The sequence below is a fragment of the Myotis lucifugus genome, unplaced genomic scaffold, assembly GCF_000147115.1.
Source record: "Myotis lucifugus unplaced genomic scaffold, Myoluc2.0 scaffold_112, whole genome shotgun sequence".
Lineage (NCBI taxonomy): Eukaryota > Metazoa > Chordata > Mammalia > Chiroptera > Vespertilionidae > Myotis > Myotis lucifugus.
Genome location: NW_005871160.1, coordinates 1839243 through 1862871, shown reverse-complemented (window position 1 = coordinate 1862871; position 23629 = coordinate 1839243). Strand labels below are relative to the sequence as shown.

The 23629-nt window shown below is 49.7% G+C and overlaps 2 protein-coding genes across 9 annotated transcripts in view; one reads left to right on the top strand and one right to left on the bottom strand.

Moving 5' to 3' along the window:
* Positions 1 to 427: 427 nt before the first annotated feature.
* Positions 428 to 6073, top strand: SOD3 (superoxide dismutase 3). Its single transcript, XM_023757740.1, has 3 exons — positions 428 to 559; positions 942 to 1087; positions 4762 to 6073. The coding sequence occupies exon 3, from the start codon at positions 4778 to 4780 to the stop codon at positions 5495 to 5497; it is 720 nt and encodes a 239-aa protein (XP_023613508.1). The 5' UTR covers positions 428 to 559; positions 942 to 1087; positions 4762 to 4777; the 3' UTR covers positions 5498 to 6073.
* Positions 6074 to 9595: 3522 nt separating this feature from the next.
* CCDC149 (coiled-coil domain containing 149) overlaps positions 9596 to 23629 on the bottom strand; it is a 101446-nt gene continuing 87412 nt past the window's right edge. For 5 of the 8 annotated variants that reach the window (XM_023757730.1, XM_023757734.1, XM_023757732.1 and 2 more), the window contains 2 exons: positions 23024 to 23140; positions 13449 to 14023 (listed from right to left, as the gene is read on the bottom strand). In XM_023757730.1, coding sequence (XP_023613498.1) covers positions 13632 to 14023; positions 23024 to 23140 — 509 coding nt within the window. In that variant the 3' untranslated portion in view covers positions 13449 to 13631. Of the gene's footprint in view, positions 9722 to 13448; positions 14024 to 20402; positions 20705 to 23023; positions 23141 to 23629 lie in introns of those variants that run through there. The other 3 variants (XM_023757738.1, XM_023757736.1, XM_023757739.1) reach the window with 3 other exon arrangements.

Genomic DNA, 23629 nt, shown 5'->3' with positions numbered 1-23629 from the left:
CCCTGTCCATCCCTCCCCAGCTGCACTCCCCACTCTGTATTGGACGGACCTGTTGACACTGCTGTTTCCGCCCCCTCCCCCCCACCACCAGAGTGTGCATCCCCCGAGGGCAGGGACGCCTGCTGCTTTGGACACCCGGTGCACTGCGCAGTACCTGGGGTGCAGTGAGCACCCACTAAGTGCTTATGGAAGGAAGGCTGGAGGACACACAGGCTGTCAGGCCAGCTGCCTTTTCCCATGTGAGCTTTTCTGGGGAAGAAAAGCTGCTATTTCTGGAAGAGCCCTGTGATTGAGGAAAGATCACAGCAGCAAAGGAAGAAAGGCCGCTGGGGAGGAGATGGGCTCAAGGTTCACACAGACGCCATACTCCACAACGTCTCTAATAAAGCGACAGCAACGCTGATGGCGATGGTACCGGTTAGCATGATGTCCCCATTTCACAGATGCGGATGAAGAAAGGGAGGCACAGGGAGCTCACTGGTCCAGGAGCCCATCGCTAGGACGGGATACAGCTGGGACTCTGCCACCTGTGCGGCCACACCTGCCTCTCAGCTCTCAGGTGGGGCGGCGCGGCTCTGAGAAACATCATGCATATCTGTCAGGTGCCCATTTCCATCATGGAGCGTCCAGCAAAAATAAGTCAATAGCTAAGGTAATGGGGAGAGAGCAAAAGGGCCTCTCATTAAAGAAACCATTGTACACCTTTCCTCGGTCTCATTCTCGGTCTCATTTTCATTCCCCTGCTGCTGCGTGCTGAAGGTCACTGGCTACGTCTGTACAAACCGCCGAGGTCATTGACAAGGAATATTTGGCCGGGGAAACGCAGGGCTGGGGAGGAGCTAGGGGAGGAAGGAACAGAGGAGAAGGAGGTGAGGCAATTCCACTAGGGCCAGCTTGGCCTGCTTTCCCTCCCCAACCACCCAATGACCTTCTTTCCTCAGGGTGACCACTCCCACGGGCTGGCTTTCCGGCACACCCACAACCAGCCCAGCCTCGGGAGTCAGCCCGCATTCCAGGGACCAGACCGTCTGCGGGGTGCTGCTCTACACTCCTCTGGCAGGGAAACGCTCTTGGAAGGGCTGGAAAGGTGGGTGCCAAGTTGAGGTTCATTTCATTCTTCTCAGAGTGCGCTTATTAGGAGTTTAAACCGGGGCGGGGCATCAGGCCTCCTCTTGGGAAAGTATTTGATCATCTTCTTGAGACAGAAACAGTGACAGGCTGGCTGCTCCGAGGGGATGAGCGGGGAGCTGGGGCGAGGGGTGAGGAAGGCAAGCGGGAGAAAGAGCTGTTCTCCTTTGGACCTGCCAGGGCCGGACCGAGAGGACGAGAGGACGTCAGTGCTAGAAAAGATCAGTCTGGAGGGAGCAAGGCTGCCCTCTCTGGGTGTTGCATGGCTCGGGTGGCGGGAGCGACTGAGAAAAAGCCACCTGCTTGGGGGAGGCGGCTCAGGCTCCCAGCCAGGCTTCTTCTAGGAGTGAGGCACGGCATTATCTTGTCCCCCCAGACCAGGTCCTGAAAAACCAGTTGGCCACCCACAGTTCAAATGAAGGGGGAGACTGTGTCGGAAGGCTGAGCCTCGTGGGAGCTGGCCTCAGGGACAGAAGAGGAAGGCCTACGAAACCAGCAGTCAGGGCTTGTCTGGCGTTCAGGACACATTTTCTTTTTGTTAAGAGGAAAACATCTCCATAACCTGTTAATTATTAGCCAAGTGTTCTCGGGAGAGAACAGTCTGTTTTTGCTCTATGCTTTTAAGGAAGAACTTGCCGGTTGGCAGAGCCCTCCTAGGGGGTAGGACTGCCTCAGAGGGAGGGGTCGGTCCCAGGTGATGGAGAGTTGAGGCTGAGGCCTGACAGGGAGGGTCCCATGGCCGCAGTCACTTCCCGGGCTATGTCACGCCAGGCCACGTCAGAGGTGGTTCTCTTGATGTCACTTTCTGGGCTTTCCTCCTCCCCTGCCAGTCCTTCTTGGAGCCTTTCCTGGGATCCTCTGCCCCCGGCTTCGGTGTCAGCTCTCATCTGTTGGGCCTGAAATCTCTATCCGCGGTTTGTCTCTGACCCCTGAGAAAAGAGCTGGGGACCTAGAAAGTTCTCCATTCACGGAGAACTTTCTAGGTCCCCACTCTGAGCTCAGTGCCTTCAATGAGAGCTGTGCAGTGGGGGGGTCTAAGCCAGGGGCTCAGAGCAGACCACACGCTTTCCAGTCTTGTCCTCCACCGTTACTGAATGTGTAACCTTGGACAACACACTCGCCTCTCTGTGCCTCAGCTTCCCCATGCTTCAAAATGGGGGCCGCAATACCACCCACCCCACAGAGTTCTTGAGGCTCACATGAATTGACACGTGCCAACTGCTTTTAACAGTGCCTGGCACGTGTGTTCAATGTATGTTATCAATTCTAATGGTCTCTTCTGAGCGTCACAGCAAAGCCCAGAGGGAAGTGTAATTATCCCTAATTGCGGATTAAGAAAACTGAGGCTCAGAGAGGAGGTGGGGCCCGGTTAGAGCTTGCAGTCCAGCCACTCCGCTGCTCTGCAACAAAAATAACAGTAACAGCGAACCCTTAGCGAGCGCATGGCAGTCAGTTTCAGGCCTAGGCAGGGAGCTTCAGAATCTATTACTATTTTTTTTCACTCCTCACCCAACGACACTTTTTGGGTTGTTTTTTAAAATTGATTTGAGAGAGAGAGAGGAAGGGGGCGGGGGAGGGGGGAGAAACAGCAATGTGAGAGAGAAACATCGATTGGTTCCTTCCTGTACTCGCCCTGACCGGGGATCAAATCCAAAAGCTAGGCATGTGCCTTGACTGGGAATCAAAACCCTTGGTGCCTGGGTCGATGCTGCAACCAACAGAACCACCTGGCCAGGGCTCAGAATCCATTCTCTTCATCACCCTATCAGACCACCTTTCTGTAATGATTGTGGGAAGAATCAATACTCAACCCTGGCGTTGGCTTTTACAACGACGCTTGCTTTGGGGTTGGAGAAGGCCTTTGGAAGTGCAGCTGACCCTCAAACCAGTTTTTGGGAGGCAGCAGTGACATCTTGTTTAATACTTACCAGGACCCTCGCTGGCATTACTGGGCTTATTTTCAAGTAGCTAAGAGAGAGTCAGACCTTCCTGATGATGTCACGGTGGTTTGGATTGGGATTTGAATCTGTGTCTGACTCTAAAAGTCCCTGGCTGGGTCCCAGAATCTTTGATGGAGTTTTTTTTTTATTTTTAAAAAGACAATCCCGGCCCATGGGATCAGATTTTCTTAGGATCCCGGCCAGGCCTCTGGTGTTTAAGAGCCAGAATCTCAAGTGCAGCCAATCCTGAGAACCCTTCCCCGCGGCACTGCTGCTTCTGCGAGCCACAGTTGCATTTCCAGGCCTCTGTTGAACATCCCACCTGGGCACTCACCAGCATCTTCCCCTCGCTCCTCCTCATGGCCTTTGACCACTCTCCAGGCACCCAGTCTCCCCTGGGAACTCAGTCATCCTCACCTTCTCCCCCTCCTTCCCCACAGGGTTCCCCATGGTGTCTCCCCAACCCATGCCCCCTCTACCTCTGCTGCCTCCACCTTGGAAAAAGCCTTCATTGCTGCTGCAACAGCTTCCTAACGCATCGCCCTCTGACTATTGGTTTCTCCTTCTCTGTGTCTCCATCTCTCCTTAGGCTATTCCCATTTCTTCTCCCCTGAAGACCACCCCACATCCTTCCTCCTGCCAGACTTAATGAGCTAAAGGCTCTCTCATCACCCACTTTTCTGCTAAAAAACTTCCATCCACACAAGCCTCCCAGCTAATATCCACCATCAGCACAGCAAATCCATCCCCTCAATCCCTGGCTCAAAGTTCACTCTTGAGCTTCGACTTCTCCCTGGTGGCACCGGTCATGTTCCAGCCACACTGATTCCCCCTCCTGCCCCCTCCCCGCCCAAACAGTGTCCTTTCACAGCATGAACATGCCATGCTGTGCCTTCTGCCTGAAATGAGCTTTCAACCTGGCTTGGCTGAAAAACTCCTACTTGTCTTGTAGAACCCAGCTCAAAACCACCTCCTCCGGGAAGCCTTCCCGGAGTTCCTCAGGGACATGGTCACTGCTTCTTCCATCCATCCCTAGCACCCGGCTCCATCTTTAATCACAGGATGAAGCTGGAATGATTGGGTGACATGTCTGTCCCTCAGTGAACTCCTCATCCAACAATCACCGATTAAAGGTTTCCCACTGCCAGTACAGGCCCAGGCGCTCGGGGCACTGATGAGTAAAACAGAGTTTCTGTCTTCACATCTACCAACCTGGTTGAGAAGGGGGACAGGGCACTTCAGAGAGAGGGAACCACACGACAAAGGCCCAGAAGGCAGGGCAGCAAGTCTTAGGAAGGCCTGCAAGGGGGATGCTTAGAGTGGCAGGGCGGGGAGAGGCAGACGGGGAGGCGTCTGGAAGGGCCACGAGCTTCCCCCTCATGGCCCCGAGGTCCTCTCCTGCCTGCCCTGAGACTCCCCACCCAGGAAGCTAGGGCTTGGGAAAACCATGATCAGATTCGTGGCTCAGAAAGATCCCTACGAGTTAGTTTCTTGAGATTTTTGTGCCATTCCTGTTTATATGCACAGTTTCTGGAACACAGTTTCTGGACCTGGAGAAATAAGGGCTGAAAGAATGACTGGACAAGGACGTGTCTTGGTGGGGACGGGTTGGACCCAAGGACTTGTGGTCCCTGAGATTCCCTGACTCTACTGACTAAGCCTCACTTCACCCCCACCCCCGGGGTGCCCGCAGGTGCCGGAGTCCAGCCATGCTGGCGCTGCTGTGTGCCTGCTGGTTCCTGGTGGCCTGCGCCTCGGGCGCCTCGGTGGGCTTCGATGCCAGCCTCGGGGGCCCAGAGGAGCCCAACCGAGACCTGCGCGCCATAGTGACGGAGACCAGGGAGGAGATTGCCCGGCGGCGGCGGGAGGCCACCGTGCTCTATGCGGCCTGCCATGTGCAGCCGTCAGCCAGTCTGGACACCACGGAGCCCCAGGTGACCGGCCTGGTGCTGTTCCGGCAGCTGGCACCCGGGGGCCGGCTCGATGCCTACTTCGATCTGAAGGGCTTCCCCTCGGAACCCAACATCTCCTGCCGCGCCATCCACGTGCACCAGTTCGGGGACCTGATGCCGGGCTGCGATGCCACCGGGCCGCACTACAACCCGCTGGGCGTGCCGCATCCGCAGCACCCGGGCGACTTCGGCAACTTCGCCGTGCGCGGCGGCAGCCTCTGGAGGTACCGGCCCGGCCTGGCCGCCTCGCTCAGCGGCCCGCACTCCATCGTGGGCCGCGCCGTGGTGGTGCACGCGGGCGAGGACGACCTGGGGCTCGGCGGCAACGCGGCCAGCGTGCAGAACGGCAACGCGGGGCGCCGGCTGGCCTGCTGCGTGGTGGGGCTGTGCGGGCCCGAGCACTGGGAGCGCCTGGCGCAGGAGCACCAGCAGCGCAGGGAGCGCAAGAAGCGGCGGCAGGAGAGCAAGGCGGCCTGAGCGCGCCTATCCGCCTGCCCCTCCGTGCCGGTGCCCTGACACCCCTCCCAGCTCCCCGAGATCCCCTCCATGTGCCCCAAGACCCTGCCCCACCGTGATTTTCTCCCTCTTTTTCCAGAGATACTCTCTACCCTGAGATTCCAGCCAGGCATGCTGAGTCACCCCCCCCCCTTTCGGAGCACCCTCACCCTGAGCTCTAAGAACCCCCAGAGGTACGCCCCTCCATCTACCATATACTCCATCCACCCTGAGGGCCTCCTAGACTCCTGAGGTCCTTTTCTACCCTGTCACCCCTGCCCTCACCCCACGAGCCCTGAGATACCTCTATGCCCTCAGGGCACGCCCCCCCTCCCCCCACTCCTCCACCTCCTAGATTCTGCCAGGCTCTCTGAGGCCTGTCCTGGGGTTGCCTAGAGTCCCCACCTCCCCACCCACCACCAATGCGTGGCCCTGCCAGCCGTGCTGCCTGCCGGAAGGAGCTTTCGGCTATTTCTCGCCACCCTGCAGAGAGATACCCTTTGGGGGGTCTGGCAATCTTCACGTTGCACATTAAAAACGCAGCAGCTCAGTACTGCATCAGGGCCTCGGTTACTTTGTTTGTTTGAGGCTTCTCTCCCGGGCTCAGTTACTATTTGAAAGTAGCAAAGATATTTCCAAAACCCCTGTAGGACTCCTCCTTGTTCCCCTCGTCCCAATCCCAATTTTGCCAGGCAAGGCTTGTTGTGGGAACTGAGAGAGGAAAATGCCATTTCCTGGGCTTCATCCCGGAGCGGTGGAACCCAACCGGAGAGAAGGAAATCTGTTTGCAATAGGCTGCCGGTGATTCCGACACTGGAGTTGAAATCCGTGCGGCATGAGGTCCATTTCCCAGGTGGCTGAGGTCCGGCCAGTGAAGCGGCGTCACTGGGCAAGTGACAGGAGGTTGTGCTGGCAGACGGCATTGTCGGCCTCTGCACAACCAGGATGATAGGATGATGCTCTTCTCCACACAAGAGCACTTGGAAGCAACGGAGCCCGAAGGCGGCTGGTTTTAATTCGAAACTTGGAGTTTCAGCCTCTTTTTGAAAATCACAATCTACACGCAGACTAGATCAGTCTTGCGTATCCACCTTCATTTACTGAACAAAAGTTCTCATAATAACTTTCCAACCTCCTGGTGTAGACCCACGTCCCAGCCGTGGCGTTTGCACCTGGTTAGTTGGAGGCAGCTTCTATGTCTCCCCGACTCTTAAAACAGTGAGTCAAACTGAACCTTAGCCAGAAACCCAACCCCAGTGGTTATTTTTACCTCTTACCAGGACTAACTTGGCATTGAAAGTTCTTCCTTTGAACCCAAGGGACGATTGGGGAGAAAGGCTATTCTTGTCTGGTGACTCTGCTCCCCCAACTGGTTCTCACTGGTTTGAAACCTTAACATGAACTCTACAGGTCAGCACTGACAGGAGATGAGCAAACTGTGTCTTTAAATATCCTGATCTCAAAGAGATGGGCTCACCTATCCCCACAATTAAAAGTTGACCAGGCAGCAATTACAGAGGGATAAAATGCCAGACACGTCATCTTTGACTCTGCTGCCAGATTATAGGTTAATTCAGGATCACCCAGGAGGTTTGGGTTTATTTTTCAGAAGGAGACTGGTGCTTTTCACCACTTACCTTCTGTCTTCCTCTGTTTGGGCTGCTATCACACACACACACACACACACACACCCCACCGTGTAACTTAGAAACAACAGGAATTTATTTTTCACACTCCTGGAGGCTGGAGGTCCAAGATCATGGCACCAGCATGACCAGGGTAGAGACTTTTTTGGGGTTCACAGCAAGTGCTTTTTTGCTGCATCCTCACATGATGGAAGGTGCAAGGGATCTCTCTGGAACCCTTTAGGCACTAATTTCTCTCATAATTTTGGGATCTCCCAAAGGCTCCACCTCCTGCCATCATCTTTGAGGGTTAGCATTTCAACGTATTTATTTTGGGGGGACACATTCAGACCATAGCACCTTCTGTTCTTAGTTTCTCTCTTCACTACCCTCAGCCCCTCAGACAGAGGAGAGACCCCAGCAGGCCTACTCCTTTCTGTTCTGTCCATTAATGGGAATGGAATTGATACACTATTCCATGGAGCTCCAGAGCCAAGAAACAGAGAGGAACTGATACAAGGGCAAATTACAGTCCCCTGCCAGGGCTAAGGAATGCATGGCGTGTGATGGTTGATGGCTCGGGTTCAGCTAGAAAAGCCTGTTTGGAACCCCGGCTCTGCCATACTCACACGCTGTGTGACCTGAGCAAGTCACTGCACCTCTCTGGGCCGGGCTTTCCTCATCTGTAAAATAAAACTATCCTGTTGGATTGTTGTGAGGATTAAATCAAGTATTATTCAGGAAAGCTGTAGAGCAGTGGTTCTCAACCTTCCTAATGCCGCGACCCTTTAATACAGTTCCTCATGTTGAGGTGACCCCCGACCATAAAATTATTTTCGTTGCTACTTCATAACTGTAATTTTGCTACTGTTATGAATCATAATGTAAATATCTGATATGCAGGATGTATTTTCATTGTTACAAATTGAACATAATTAAAGCATAGTGATTAATCACAAAAACAATATGTAAGTATATATGTGTTTTCCGATGGTCTTAGGCGACCCCTGTGAAAGGGTCGTTCGACCCCCAAAGGGGTCGAGACCCACAGATTGGCGACCCATAGGTTGAGAACCGCTGCTATAGAGCATCCCATGAAGACCTCAGGATCTACTAAGTGTCTAATTAATAACCCTGGCTACGGTCAGAAAAATAGCTACTCCTCATGGATTGGACTACCTTGTGAGGTACTGAGTGCCACACCACGGGAAAGATTCAAGTAAAGGAAAAGGTGCCACCTCTTAGGTTTGTTAGAAGAGAAACTCTGGGATCCCAGCTCTTGTGGGGAGGGGATCGGAGATGAGGGACAGATGGTGGGCCAGGAAGGCAGGCATTCGCTTTGGGCCCAGAACCTGCCACCAAACCTGTTCTTTGGCCCCCACTTGGCCCCTGGAGGCTATTTTTAGCCTCTCCCTTTACGGGTCTATTTTGTTAATCTCTTTACATTTGCTGTGTAGACTTCCCAGCCAGCTTGCTAATCAGCTTGCCTGTTTGACTCACAGGATTCGAATTTGTCACCGTGACTTCAACACACACACTTGTTTTGATTTCTTTTTGTAAAATTAGAAGCATTTGATGTCATGACTCTACCTAGACACAGCTGGTAAAGTGAGAAGAATGCTCAAGTTTGCACAGTTTAAACACAATGTAGACAATAATTAGAAATGCTATCTTTAGATGTTTAGGATAAGCTATTTCTCAGAATTGCAGTGAATTTTTCTGAGCGGGGCTTTTCAGTACATATATATATATACACACAGAAATACTGAAAATGTGAGAAAATAGAGCAAATCAGTGAGTACTTGGATCAACTTGAAAGATTGCAGGAAATAAATGAACTGATTTTAGATCTGGCATTTTGGACTGAATGCATAAAATCTTTACATTCTCCTTAATTTTCATGATGAGCATATGAGCTAATAATTTTAGGTGATAGATTGTAACTGATTAAGTTGCTACAATATGAAGAAACGCTCAGCCTATGTTTGGCCTGCAGCGAGGGTGGAGAGAGAGAAATGACCCAAATAATCAAGATAATTAAACATCTATATAAGGAAAATTACCACATATTTATTTCAGGTAACAAAAATGATACAGTCATGACACATGATGATCATAGAATCCAATACAGCAAAGCCTATAAATGAATAGAAGTTACTTCTTTTTTTGAAATTAAACTACAAAATAGCAGCTGTTTTGCCTTTTTTTAAAAAGCCAATTGTTTTAAATTTAATAGGCTACCACTGGCCTTGGCTAAGATCCCCAAAAATGCATATTCCTGGGCTCACTTAGGTTCCAGAAAGTCAAACTTGTCAGTGGTATACAAACATTCACTGTGCATTCCAAAACATTCTCATTTAGTAAAGAGGTGATATAGAATGTAAGGCAGCGCATCAATATCTATCATTTTAAATTGCCTTCATGCTGTATCAATGTGGTTTGCTTTGTTTTTGTGAGCAATCATAATATCCAGAGACGGGTCCTTCTTATTCTTCCTGCTTCTCGTTTCTATTTAGATTCACTACTGAGCTCTCTATTGCATCTCTCTGATCTTCACATTTTTCTTTGTTCAGAAAGACATCTGGAAAAAAGGGAATATATTAGCCGAGTGAGTTAAGGGGACTCCTCTGCCTTTTTGACATCCCAAGGTACCCTCCATATTATTAAGGAGGCTTCCCGAATAAAAGCAGAGGGAGAAGATGCTCAGAGAGAGACCTCTTTCAAAGAGAAGTAGGGTACCACGCCAGCCCCAGGGCTGCCGGAAAATGGTCAAGCCAGGAGGAAGGGCCATTTTTTTTTTTTGGAGGAACAAAAAACCGAGAGGAGCCAAGTCATGCTGTAATTTTAAAGAGACAGGGAAGTAGCCGGTCTTTGAAACTCCCATGGGGAATCGGGGTACCTATCCTCCATGCTCCAGTAGGAAGAAAACATCCGAAAATGCACCCCAACACGTGAATGACAGATACCAGAACCCTTTTTTAGAACTTCCCAACGCGATGGTGGTGTGTGTTTGGGAGAGAGGGCGCAGAAAAACAATGACAGGAAAACGAATTTGGCTTATTTAAGGTTGCCAACTGGGCTGAAGTTCCAGCAGGGGTTGAGCTGAGGGCCATGAGGAGCCTCCCTGTGGAGAGGCTTTGGGAATAGCTGTGCCAGCCAAGAAGAAAGGGGGAGGGGGAGGGACAGAGAGGCTTGGAAAGGGAGAGGCGTTAGGGATGAGAAATGCCTGGTTTGCAAAAACCAATCCATTTCCGTGGGCCTTAATTAAAAGAACGACAAACACTCATATGTAAAAGTCCTCACCTAAAGGCTCCCGGGTACAGAGAGATCGCCAGAAATGCAGGCCGTGCGAACACGCTTTCATTAAGAGACCTGTCAGCTCTGTTTCATTTACCCAGACGGCTCTGCATTCTGCTGGCAACCAGGCTGGAAAAATAATGGCAGGACAGACACACTTGAGGAGGTAAACAAAGGTGGGAGCGTTCCAGCTTCGAAATAGGACGGATGATAGAGAAGCCAGGAGAGAGGGGAGGGGAGATGGCATTCTTCTTAACTAACAAAACACACACAACCACCACCACCCTCCCCCCAAGGCCACCCTCATCAGTAACATAATATTCTGGCTTTTTAAGGGGAAACAAATTTTAAAAAAACCAGACCTGGGGTTCAGTGACAATGCTGTTGATGGCCTCCTACTCAAATCTATTCTCAACTCGCCTATGCTTCTCAAGACCTGATTTTGTTTTGGTGTTTACCCTTGTAGGGTCTACATGTTCAGGGACAGGGCCCCTCCTCAATTTGTGAACCTAAACCCAGGACATACTTTCATCTCCCTTGCCAGGGATTGGTTTAGACATAGGCGTGTGACAATTATTACCAATGAAATACTACAAGAACTGAGCGTTTTGCTCTTACACACACACACACACACACACACACACACACACACACACACACAAGGGGAAACTTCCTTTTGCCTTTGAACACAGCTGGGAGAGGAGGTGATGGCTGGAGCTGTTGCAGCCTTCTTGTGAGCGTGAGGAAGTAGCTGACACTGAGGCAGCCAGAGCAGGATGATGGGAACCCAGATCCTTGAACCAGACCTGGAAGGCCCTGTTTCTAAAGTTCTTGTTATGCAGTATAATTCATTTTTCTGTTGCTAAGTTTCTTAAACAAAAAGTGTGAATTACAGATGAGGAGACCCTGACTGATGCAGGGTTATCTGGTGGAATAGGGGAGAGAAGGCTGCACCCTTTCATAGTGACTCCTAAAAAGACAAAAGGCAACCATCAGTAATGGCTGAAACTCTCTTTAATGCTATGGAACACAGAACCATGTTGGGTTGGGATAGCAGGGGTGGGACAATGTCACAGGTGTGTATGGGCCACGACAACAGGATCGACTCATTGGCTCTAATGCCATCTCATAACACAATGTCTTTCTAGGCTGATTGCCTGCAGGGGGTTTAGGTGATCACTCTCTATGACCTCCCTGCCCTGAACCCCAGACTCCCTGGGGTTTCCTGCCCATGATGGACTGTGTTGGGAGTTCACTATAAGCTTTGCTTTCTGGAAAGTCATCAACGGGCCCTAAAGATGTGCACCTGGCCGACCGTGTGTCACAACCAGAGCTTCTGAGGGAGACACTGTCCCTTTGACTGGGATGGTATGAAATCTGCCTGTGTTTTCCTTTGGTGACTCTGGCGTCCTATGCAGCAGGGCTGAACATTTGCAGGCGATTAAGGCCGAGTGCAGCAGGAAAATGATGTCTGTGGCTGCTGGGCTGTGCGGGCTCTGCAGCTGTGGAAATGGCCTCCCCTGAGAAGCAGCAGAGGGGTGGGCCTGGGGAGGGAGGAGAGGCTGGAGCACAGAGTGGGGAAAGGGGCACTCCAGCCTGGCAGACAGGGGCAGATGGTGTGTCCAGCTCACCAGGAGCCACAGTGCACTGACTCGGGCATGCCCCCATCCCACCAGCAGGGGAGACCTCCCATGAGTGGATAGAGAGCTGCCGGAGGCTCCCCCATCATGCACATGACAAAGGACTGGGCCTTCTTGTCTGCACTTTGCCCCTTTGGAATGAGACAGCACGAATTCTCATGGGCTCCTACGCTGCTACAGAGCGGCGCCAGGAGATGAAATGTGGCCGGGAAGTGGCAGGGTGGGCTGGCCACGCACATGCGTGCAGCTTTCACCCCAGGATTGTGATCATCCGGTTTTTAGGGTGAATTTTCAACCTTTCCCACCCCGGGAGCCTCTCTTTGTCTGAAGCAGTGACTCTGGTTCTCAGTGTTTTGAGCTTTGGGGGTCTGGTATCAGGTATTCCTGGGAAAAGAAACTGAGTTCAGCTCAAAGTAAGTCCTATCGTTGGATGAGCCTTCAGTTTTCTGCAGGGCCAGATGCTGCCGACAAAAGCTCATTTTATCCTCAAGGAAGGAACCTGGTGGGGTTGACCACACCCCTGTCCCCACACGTGAAGCCTGTACTTGGTTCCACAGCCCCCTCGCCAGACTGGAATGGGGTTGTTTTCCTCTCTCTTTCCCCTCTAGGGTCACGAGCTCCCTGTCTTGTTTGTAAAATCCCTGTCCCTGGGGGCACAGAGGAGGCAGCCTTCACATTCTGTTGGAGGAGTGATGGGTTCCAGTTCCGGGTGGGGCAGGAAACTGAATGGGCCCGAAGCAGCTATATCTTGCCCCAATCCCACACGGCCAAAGACAGGTTGGATGAGAGAGGCAGCATTTCCAGGTTCCGGCCCGCATCTCATCTCAGAAACAAAAAATAAAAACAACCCTGGAGTGCCCCTCCTCCCGTTTCACCCCACCATCAGTCCAGTCGATTAATCCTGCAGAATTACCTAGCAGCCAGCAAACAGGTCTCCGCAGGGGCTGTGGATTCCAGACCCGAAGCCCCACCTTCTGAGCCTGCTTAAGCCCCTTCCACCTGCCGGTGGGTGTCAGGACAGAGCGTGCGGCGGGCAGGATGCCAAGAACACCCCTGACAGGAGGTCCTGCAGGGCCCTGCCTGCGGGGATGCTGGGGAGCGGCGGGCCCTCCGGACCCATTACGCTCAATTACACCTTCCTCTCCAGCCGCCTCACCGTGACAACGACGGAGATCTGATTAAAAACCCCATCGGGTTGAAGCCCTCCCATCATTTTGATGGACATCATGAAACGCTAATAAAAAACATCTCTCTAATGAAACAAACGCTGACAGAAAGGCGGGTGCCGAGCACCAGCCATATGGCGGCCACGGCTCCGGCCCGGCCCCGTTCACAGCGGCGCATCCCCGGCAGAGAGAGATGACACGGAGAAGCGTGGGGACCCGCATTTAATGAATCACACTGTGCGGGCGTCATCAGGACAGTCTCAGTCTGCGACAGGAGCCGCGTCTGGAGGTGTTGAGGGGAAAGCGGCTTCGCAGAGCTGTGCGGACGGCGCACCCTTTCCTGTCCTCGGTGCCGCCCGTGTGTCCTCATGCCGCGTCCCGCTCCCCTTCATGTTTTCACGGTGCTCCCTGGGCCTCCACCCTCCTGGCCATCTTCCCGGGTGGGCGCTTCGGCTGCTGCCCGGCTGGATGCCGAGGGGTCCTGGCAAGACCTGGGCGGCCCGGCCTCGTCCCTCAGTCCCTCCACGGGACTCTCCCCCCTGACCCCCGCCGGTTCTGCAGCTGCCTGCTCCTCTGTCAGTTTCATGGTCTCCCTTCCAGGCCTGTTTACTTCTTCCTCCGCCGAAGGTAACGAGGGTAATGAAGGATGAAAGTGCTTGCGTCGGTGCCCCTGGCTCTCATCTGCCGGGGAGTTGACAGCCGGCCTCCCGGCATCCTCCGGCGCTGTCAGCACCTCGGCGGCGGCACAGCTTTCATCTCCGTCTTGCGTCTGAACCTCCCCTGGAACAGACCGAGGACAGTGTCAAACCTCTGGCTGGAAGGCAGCCCTCACTCCCCAACTCTCCCCACCCCCGCCCACTGGCACTGGCACGGGGCCTCTGAGACACACCGTGCTCCTGGCCCCCCTACCCCCTCGCCGAAGCACAAGCTCAAAGAGAAAGCAGCAGGCCCTTTGGTGATGACCGGTGCCATTGAGGGAGGGAAGGGAGCACCAGGGCCATTGCGTAATCCATCCTGTCCAGGCCCTCCCTACCTCCCGCTTCACTCTCTAGCCTTGGCTCCTCATGCCCCTTCAATATTTAACTGAGGACAAAGGTTCTGTGCTCTTTAGAAGTGAAAAGGGATTCTGTCTGCCTCGGGGTGGGACACAGAAGTGCAGTTTGGGAGGGATTTCACGTCCCCCACCTTCCCCATTCTCCTTCAGCCCTGCAGTCTTTGATGTAGACGAAGTTTCCTCAATTTCAAATAAGACGACTATATACAAAAGCAGCTCCAAGCTCCCTCTGTCCCCAGCTAAACTGTTCCCCAAACCCCTTCTCTATACAATAGAAATTCTCCAGCTGCAACCGGGTGGAGGCGGGAGAGAGGTGGGCCCCGAGAGCAGGCGTCAGGCTCCCATTTTCCTACTCACTGGCTTTGTGACCGGAGGACCTGTCTGGTCTCTTCTCCCAGATACAAAATGAGGGCAGGACTCTCTGAGGTCCCTTCCCCACCTAACAAGCAAAGGTGGCGCTGCATGATTGGGAAGCACCCTGGGAGCGAGCCCTGGGGACACGCAGTGATGAAATGTATGGAAGAGACTCGCTGCTGGGCGGGTGCCTCCAGGGACAAGGGGCCTGGGAGCACTTCCTGGTCCCCTCAATGGAACCAGAGCAGAATCCCACTGCCCCCAGGCCTGAAATATATGCAGGTGCGCTTCAGGCTGGAACTCTGGAGAACCGAGGGTGAACCGTGGAAGGGTCAGAAGGAAGTAGACCTGTCTGACCATGCATTTTCTTTTTTTTTTTTCTTTTCCTTTTATCAAGGGGAAGAATTTATTTTCATTGAATTATCACATTGTCATCAATAAACTAGTTGACAATTATTTTTACCACCTCTTTGAGCATTACAATGAGCTGCTTTACTGTAGAGTTTAGTGAACTTTAGTACCATGATAACATACATTAAAGTAAGTACATGCATTTTCCTGTTAAAACCGTCCGCTGGTGTCTTGGGGCTTTTAGGAGACATTCCGGTTCCTTTCACATAGGTTCTTCCCAGGGTCCTACCTGGTCTGCCCCTGCTCCGCCCTGCAGCCTCATTTCCCACGGTTCCCTCGCCTATCGTGTCCTTCTGTCCATTTCAGTCTGCCTGCACCATCTGGTCCCTCCCCCCCCCCCCCGCCCCCACTCCCCTCTAAAGGGAATTATATCAGCTCACGCTTATTAGTAAGATATTGAAAACCTATTTGAGTGCTCAGAATTTTACACGTTTACCTTATTCTAGAATATATGCAGGGATTTCACCTGACTTGTTCACAGTGCTTGGAACATTCTAAGCATTCAAGAATGTTAAAAAAAAAAAAAAGCTCTAGTCGGTTTGGCTCAGTGGATAGAGCATCGGCCCTTGGACTGAGGGCGGCAGGTTCAATTCCAGTCAAAGGCATGTATCTGGGTTGCAGGTTTGATTCCTGGCCCCCTGGGTCAGAATGTGTGTGGGAGGCAACCAATTGATGTGTCTCTCTCACATCAATGTTTCTTTCCTAGTCACTTTTCTCCTGCCAATGGCAACCATTATCATACTTCAGATGCCAAGGATGAGTTTTGCCTGGTCTTTGAACTTCAAATACTGAAATCATACTGTATGTTCTAGTTTGTGTCTGTATTGGCAGATAATAGGTATATGGTGACTTTTTAAGAATTATATGAATTTTTGAGGATTATTTATATAATTTAGAAAGGTTACATATTTAAAAGTGCATAAATCTAAATAGATGTAATCTAAAAAATAACATTCTAAAACATTTGAATTACAATATAGCTTAGAATTTCTGCAACATGTACCAATATTATTATATGTGTGATTCATTTATATTTTAATATAATACATAAAGGTAGTTCTTAAGAATAGAAACAGTTGAAATAGAGTAAAAAAAAACAATAACAAAGATCAATGAAACCAAGAGATGATTCCTTGAAAAGATAAACAAGACCGATAAATCTTTAACCAGACTCATCAATAAAAAAGTGAGAGGATCCAAATAACTAAAATCAGAAATGGAAGAGAAGTGACAACTGATACTACAGAAATACAAAAGATTATAAGAAAATACTACTAACAATTATATGCCAACAAATTGGACAATCTGAAAGAAATGGATAAATTCCTAGAAATATACAATAATCCAAGACTGAATAAAAAAGAAACAAAATCTGAACAGACTAATTACAACCAACAAAATCAAAGCAGTAATAAAAAAAACTCTCAACAAACAAAAGTCCGGGACAGAAGCTTTCACAGATGAATTTTATCAAACATTCAAAGAAGAACTAACACCTATCCTTCTCAAATTATTCCAAAAATTCAAGAGGAGAGAAGACTCCCAAGCTCATTTTTATGAGGCCAGTATTATCTTGATTCCAAAACCAGATGAAGACACTACAAAGAAAGAAAATTATAGGCCAATATCCCTGATGGACATAGATGCTAAAATCCTCAATAAAATATTAGCAAACTGAATTCAGCAATAAATTAAAAAGATCAGACACCATAATCAAATGGGATTTATTCCTGACATGCAAGGTTGGTTCAATATCTGCAAATCAATTAATGTGATACACCATTATTCTTGGTAACTATGTATGGTGCCAGGTAGGTACTTAAAATATTGAGGGGATTACTTTGTAAATTACATGATTTATCTAGCCACTATGCTATACATATAAAACTAATATAATTTATTTTTAATATATTTTATTGATTTTTTACAGAGAGGAAGGGAGAGGGATAGAGAGTTAGAAACATCAATGAGAGAGAAACATTGATCAGCTGCCTCCTGCACACCCCCTACTGGGGATGTGCCCGCAACCAAGGTACATGCTCTTGACTGGAATCGAACCTGGGACCCTTCAGTCCACAGGCTGACGCTCTATTCACTGAGCCAAACTGGTTAGGGCTTGAGCTTCTATTTATTTAATTTAAAAGCTGGATGTGTTTTTTGAGCATTTAGTTACTTAAAATAGTGTTTACAGTTTTAAGAAACTTAAAAATGGCTGAACCTTTGGGAAAAAAACTCTAAGAAACTTTAGAAGTAATGAAATGTTGGTGAGATCAAATGGACCACAAGACTGAAATGAAGCCACTAAGGTGAAGAGGGGGGGGCACAGTGAAGGAAGAGATGACTGTGGACAGAGTGGTGGCTGTGACAGTCGACAGGCTGGCATCACTGGGGAAGATAATTGTGGGTCTTGACTCAGCCAGGGAGGCTGTGACCGCTGTCTTCACACCCCTTACCGCTCTAGTCCTTCTGATACACATTTGCTTCTCACCTTCAAAAGAAGCCGTTTTCTTTCTGTTTAGCCTTTTTGATATCCAGAGAAAAAGTCCCAGGGACAGACGTTCAACCAAATCCACATTGCACTTTCTAAAGTGTGTACTTAGTCATGGACAACTACTACTCTCCTGAGAACTCATTGATCTCAGTAAGTACTGTACCTGAAAATGAGACCATTACTTGTACTTACAATGAAATTCATCTATATATATAAAAGCCTAAGCGACTGGAATGACCAGTCACTATGATACGCACTGACCACCAGGGGGCAGATGCTAGATGTAGGAGCTGCCCCTTGATGGTCAGTGCCCTCCCACAGCCAACCTCCTCCCCCGCCCCCGCTCCAGCCAACCTCCCATGGTCCCTCCCTGTGCCGGTGGGGCCTCCCCATAGGCTCTGATCCAGCCGGCCCCCGTGATGGGCCTCGATCACCAGCCAGGCCAAGGGACCCCACCCATGCACGAATTCATGCACCAGGCCTCTAGTAATGTATACATGAGTGACAAAACAAACCTTGATTTTAAAAAAGCCCAATCCGTTCAGCCAGGATACTTAGGTTAGTTCCTACTGGGTTCCTTTGCTTCTAGTCTCCTGCTCTAATCCAACCTGTTGGGAGAGGGGCCTTCCCTAAAGCTTTGCTACTCGAAGTGGGGTCCCTGGCCCAGCTGTGGTGCATCAGCAGGAAGCTTGTTCAAATGCAGGCTCCCAGGCCCCACCCCAGACCTGCTGGTTCAGAATCTGCAGTTTAACAAGATCCCAAGCAATCTGGGTGCACATTGCAGTTTGAGAAACACTGTGAGCTTAAAACACAAACCTGACCATGCCTTTCCCAGCTGTCAAACCTCCAGCCTGCCCTTAGCCTGAGATTCAAGCCTTCAGTGACCCAACATCCATTGACCTTTCTACCTGACGTTCCAACTCTTCTCCTTATAGCCCTAGGCTCCAGCCACACGGAACCTTCACAGCATCCCAGCCCCACCCGCTGCACCTCTGCTTAGAGCAGTGATGGCGAACCTATGACACGCGTGTCAGAGGTGACACACGAACTCATGTTTTTGGTTGATTTTTCTTTGTTAAATGGCATTTAAATATATCAAATAAATATCAAAAATATAAATCTTTGTTTTACTATGGTTGCAAATATCAAAAAATTTCCATATGTGACACGGCACCAGAGTTAAGTTAGGGTTTTTCAAAATGCTGACACGCCGAGCTCAAAAGGTTCACCATCACTGGCTTAGAGGGTCAATTCCTCCATGACCATCACTACTCTACGTATCCAGATGGCCATCTCCTCCACGAAGCCCATCTGATTAAATCTGGTCAGAAGTTATCTCCCACAGTCCTAATCCCCACAAGGCTGTGTCTGGACCCCAAGAGAAGATAGTACTTCTTGTTACCCTTGAATGATTATCCATATATAGTTAACTTATAAAAACCACCTGAGGTATCAGATCTTACTAATACCTGGTTAATTTTTTAACTTTGCCAATGTTCTGTAGTAGGGGTTCAATAAATAGTTTATTAAATGTTTGAACATATACATTAACACATGAATCAGTGCATATATTAGCATATTTAAACACCATGCACTAATTAATAAAGCAATCCTTGAATTTATTGTGTTTGTTCCCAATTGTATTCAGGTTGCTACCCTAAGAGTTCTTAAAATGGCATTTTCAGGGGGTAAAAAGAGAAAGATTTCTAACTCACATAAACATTTTGAGGTAGCCCAGGGAAGCAATTACATAATTTTCACACTAACAAATAAAAATTTTATAGCGGTTGTGCAGGGGACATGGGAAACACTGAGTCAAAATGAGCGAGTTTCCAGAACAGAGCGAGAAGCCTTATCCTAGAGGAGTAATGGATGGTCTTTTCTGCAGCAACACTTTCCACCAGCCTGAGGTGAATAAACTCCTGGAAATTACTCTTATGATGTTACTTCTTCCAGGACACCTAACAGTATATTCTGGTGGCCCTGAAAAATTAATTAACCTTACCAGTGACAACCTAACCCCTACACCATTTGTAGTGTTTATACCATGGATCAGGTTAATCTTCTCAGCCTTAATTTACATCTAAGTGAGGGGGGTCTGAATTAACACAGGGGACTTGGTCGCTGGCACTTTGCCTTGTGCCATTTCCTTAGGTGACAGTCTGCTCATAATCAACTGTATGAATCTTTTTGAAAATAGCAAGCCTCTGAGATGAGCAGGGAGAATTTTACACTTTGCTTTTTGGGTGTGGGGAGGGGAGCAACACTGCGGTCATCATCAGAGGTTGAAACGCAGCTGCAGAAGGGAATGGACGAGGCGGAAATTCTACTGTTTGGTTCTAGTGGGGATTGTTTTCTGAGAAAAGCTAGCTTTTCAGAGCCTCGGGACCTTAAATATAGAGGGGCCAGGCTCCAGGAGTGGCTTATGGGTCTGCAACAGATTTACCAAAACACTCCTCCCCTTTGTTTATCCAATAGATATGGAAAAAATATACTCAAGCCATTGACAAAGAAAATTTACTGAAAATGTCACAACTGTTGAGCCAAAACAAGGACCTTGGCTACTTGCCGTGGGAACAAATTCTTCCTTTCATTCTGTGATTCTGGAACGTTAATGCTGAAGTTGTGGGAATTCCATCTTCCCTGTGAGAACAAAGGCATAGCATTGCCATTTTCATACAAGAGAGATTTCTGAACTGGTCCAGAGTAGGAAAATATTATTATAAATAATAGTAATTATTCTGTGCTGTTTTAGCCAACAGAATTAGGATCATTAATACTTATTAGTAACAATACACATATTAATAATGACGAGGCAATCAACGGATACAAATACATTATGACACAAATAGTGTGGAAAGAGAAATATATTTTCTCTAAAAAAAATGAAGAAACAGTAGCTCTTTGAAGGAAAGATTGCTAGGTCCCTAAAAATGTGTTCCACACCCCCGTCATTGGCCCAATGGGGACATTCGTCTTCTTTTGTTAACTGGTCTCTGATGGGCTTTGTCCTCAGAGCGTGAGCTGCTTTCAGTTGGAATTAATCAGAGATGCCGCAGTGATGAGGAGGCCATCCCAGGCATGACAGCCGCGACATAAATGCTTCCTTGTTCTACCCGTGCTGGTGCAGGACCGGCTGGAACAATGAGAGCTAATGATGGAACCCGGGAAGCGATCATTGTGAATCAGGCCATTACATATGCCTTCCTGGTGAAAATCAAGCCAGGCTCAGGCTCCCTTTCAGTGTAGCAGCCCTCCCCGCCACCCTCCGGGGGTTCAGCAGCCCAGAGCAGACAGAGGGCATTGCTCTCCATGTGGATCTCAGATGCTGGTAGGGGATGACCACCAGCTAAGACATGTTCCGGACTGCACAGCGGGCCACGCTGTGTTTCAGACCAGCCTTGCAAACAGCCACGTGCTGCTGGGCTGGGAAAGACCCAACCTTGCCTTCTGGCCAATTGTGTGACCCACCCAGGTCAGGGGCTCTCTCCAGGCATTCTCCCTGCATGTGCATGGGGACCTCTCTTGAAATCCCAGACCTGTCCTAGCTTCTATTCTTACCATCCCAGCACTATGATGAGTGATTAGCACAGGCTTCAAAACACAGCTGGCCAGATGTGTGAGTGAGCTTGTGGAGCCCTTCTGACCCAAAGACTTGTAATAAATAATACACAGTTGCTGCTTTCAGGGTGGTTTGTTATACAAAAATAGCTGACTGGTTCAGCTGGTTAGTACAGTTTGATGGAAGCACAGTTTTCATATCAGAGAAACCTAAGTAAGATTAGAAAGGCAGGCCAGGCCAGGTCGCACAGCTTAAGACTATGTGGAAGATAGCTGTGAGCCACTTGAGAGTTCTGAGTGGGGTACAAGCGGGATGGAAATCAGTGCTCCAGAGGCTTTATGTTAAAGCAGCAGGATGAAGATGGGATGAAGTCAGGAGAGTCTGGGAGGCAGGAGCCCTAGGATGGAAGCCCTGCAGCGGAGGTAAAGTGGGCCTGCACCAAGGCAGAGGTGGTAGGAATGGAGGTACGAGGAACTCTGAAGAAAGGGTTTGGCTAAAGACCAGGAGTGGATGGTGAAGGAAAGCTGACAGTGGTCAATGATGATTCTAAAGTTTCAAGCCTGGAGAGCTGCTGAGAGGGAGACGACAAAGGGAGGAGGCAGGAAGAGTTGGGGATATCATACTTGAGGAGTCCGGGGAATATTTCGGTGGGAAAGATTGAGCTTTGGGAAATGTGGGACCGTAACTCTGTAGTTAGCCCCGGGCACAGGGGCAATTTTGAGAGTATTTTCAGAGAGGTGATGGCTGAAGGCATCGTTCTGAGCAAGAGAAGATGGAGAAGAAATGTAGATGTTCCTGAAAGAATCTTGACACTGCATGCAAGGTGTATTAGTCAAGTACTGCTTTGTAACAAATTACTTCAAAACTTAGCAGCTTAAGACTCAGGAGCCTGGGAGCAGTTTATCTGGGTGGTTCTGGCTAATGGTCTTTCATGAGGTTGAATGCCAAATGTTGGCCAGGGCTGTTGTCATCTGAAGGCTTGACTGGGGCTGGAGAAGCTGCCTCCAAGGTGGCTCCTCACATGGCTGATGCTGGAGGGCTCAGCTCCACACCACGTGAAGAGCATGGAGGGCTGCTTGAGTACCCTCCTGACATGGCAGCCAGCTTCCTCAAGAGTGAATGATCCAAGACAGAGAGAGCAAGGCAGACCCTAAGTGTCTTTTATGACCTAGCCTGGGGAGTCACGTACTATCACTTCTGCTGTATTCTGTGAGTTACACAGATCAACCCTGATACAATGCAGGAGAGGACCACAGTAGGTCATAGATACCAGCAGAAGGGGGTCATGTGGGGCCATTTTGGAAGCTGGCAACCACACTGGGAATGGAGGAAGAAGACAAGCCAAACTTAAAAAGACGTGAAGGATAGCTGAGTTGGAGAAACAAGGCTGCCACATGGAAAGAGATCTGCCCTCACACCTGCTGGCTCCTCTGGCACCCTTAATGGTCCCCTTCAGAACACCCTGCCTCCAGAAAGTGCGCCTGGGAGTGGATACAACTCTTTCTCCAGGCAACTGATTCCCAGGCCACGTACCATGTGCCAGGCAATGTGCCAAGATTTCCCTGAGGTTGGCACCATCACTTATAGGTAGGAAGACAGAGTCTGAATTACTAGCCCAAGTTCTCACAGCCAATACGATGTGGGGCTGGAATAGAAACCCAAGCCATTCAACAAACTGAGCTCTCACTCTTAACCTCTGTGCCACCATCGAGAGAGTGCAGGGACCTGCGCTTTTTGGCTGGAAACGTCAAACAAGAAGAACCCATGGGAGCAACAAGAAAGGAGTAAGAAAGAAACACAAGGAATGACCCAGCAGTGTCACAGAGATGGACAGGACTGATGTCCACTGAGCCCTCTTCTGTCCCAGGCACAGGCCAAGCAAGGACTGAGAAGTTGAGGTGTGCTTACCGCTCTTGGGGTTTGCTTTGTCCTCAGTGGGCTGCTCGGCGAACTTCAGCAGTGGGGACCTGGACCTCTGTGTGGTGGGCAGAGTGGGGTCGTTGAGCATAATGGTGTCCTTGCCCCCTGTTGTGGAGAAGGGGAAAGTGGACATATTAGTACTCAATGGAGTTGCTGCTGCTTTCACGCCCTGCCCCCCCCCCCCCCCCCACAAACACACACAATGGACTGGCTGGTGAATAAGGCACCTTCTTCAGTCGTAGATAAAACTGGGGAAGGGCAATGGCCAGCAGGTGCTTTCTCTCATGTGAGGACAGGGAATAGCTGTCTATGAGTCCTGAGAATCTGCTCAGGGCATGGCTGACCACAAACACCTGTATGTTAGCTGAAAACTGAGTGGCACTGATCAAGGTGAGATAATAGCAATACTAACAATAACAACAGCATCACAGTGCTTAGGAGAGCAGGCTTTGGAACTGCCCTACAGTGTTTGTGTTCTGGACTCCATCACCTGCTAGCTGGGTGACTCAGGCAAGTCACTTAATCTCTCTGAGCCATAGAACCCTCATCCGTTAAGTAAGGACAAATAATAGCACCCACCTCACTAGGTGGTCT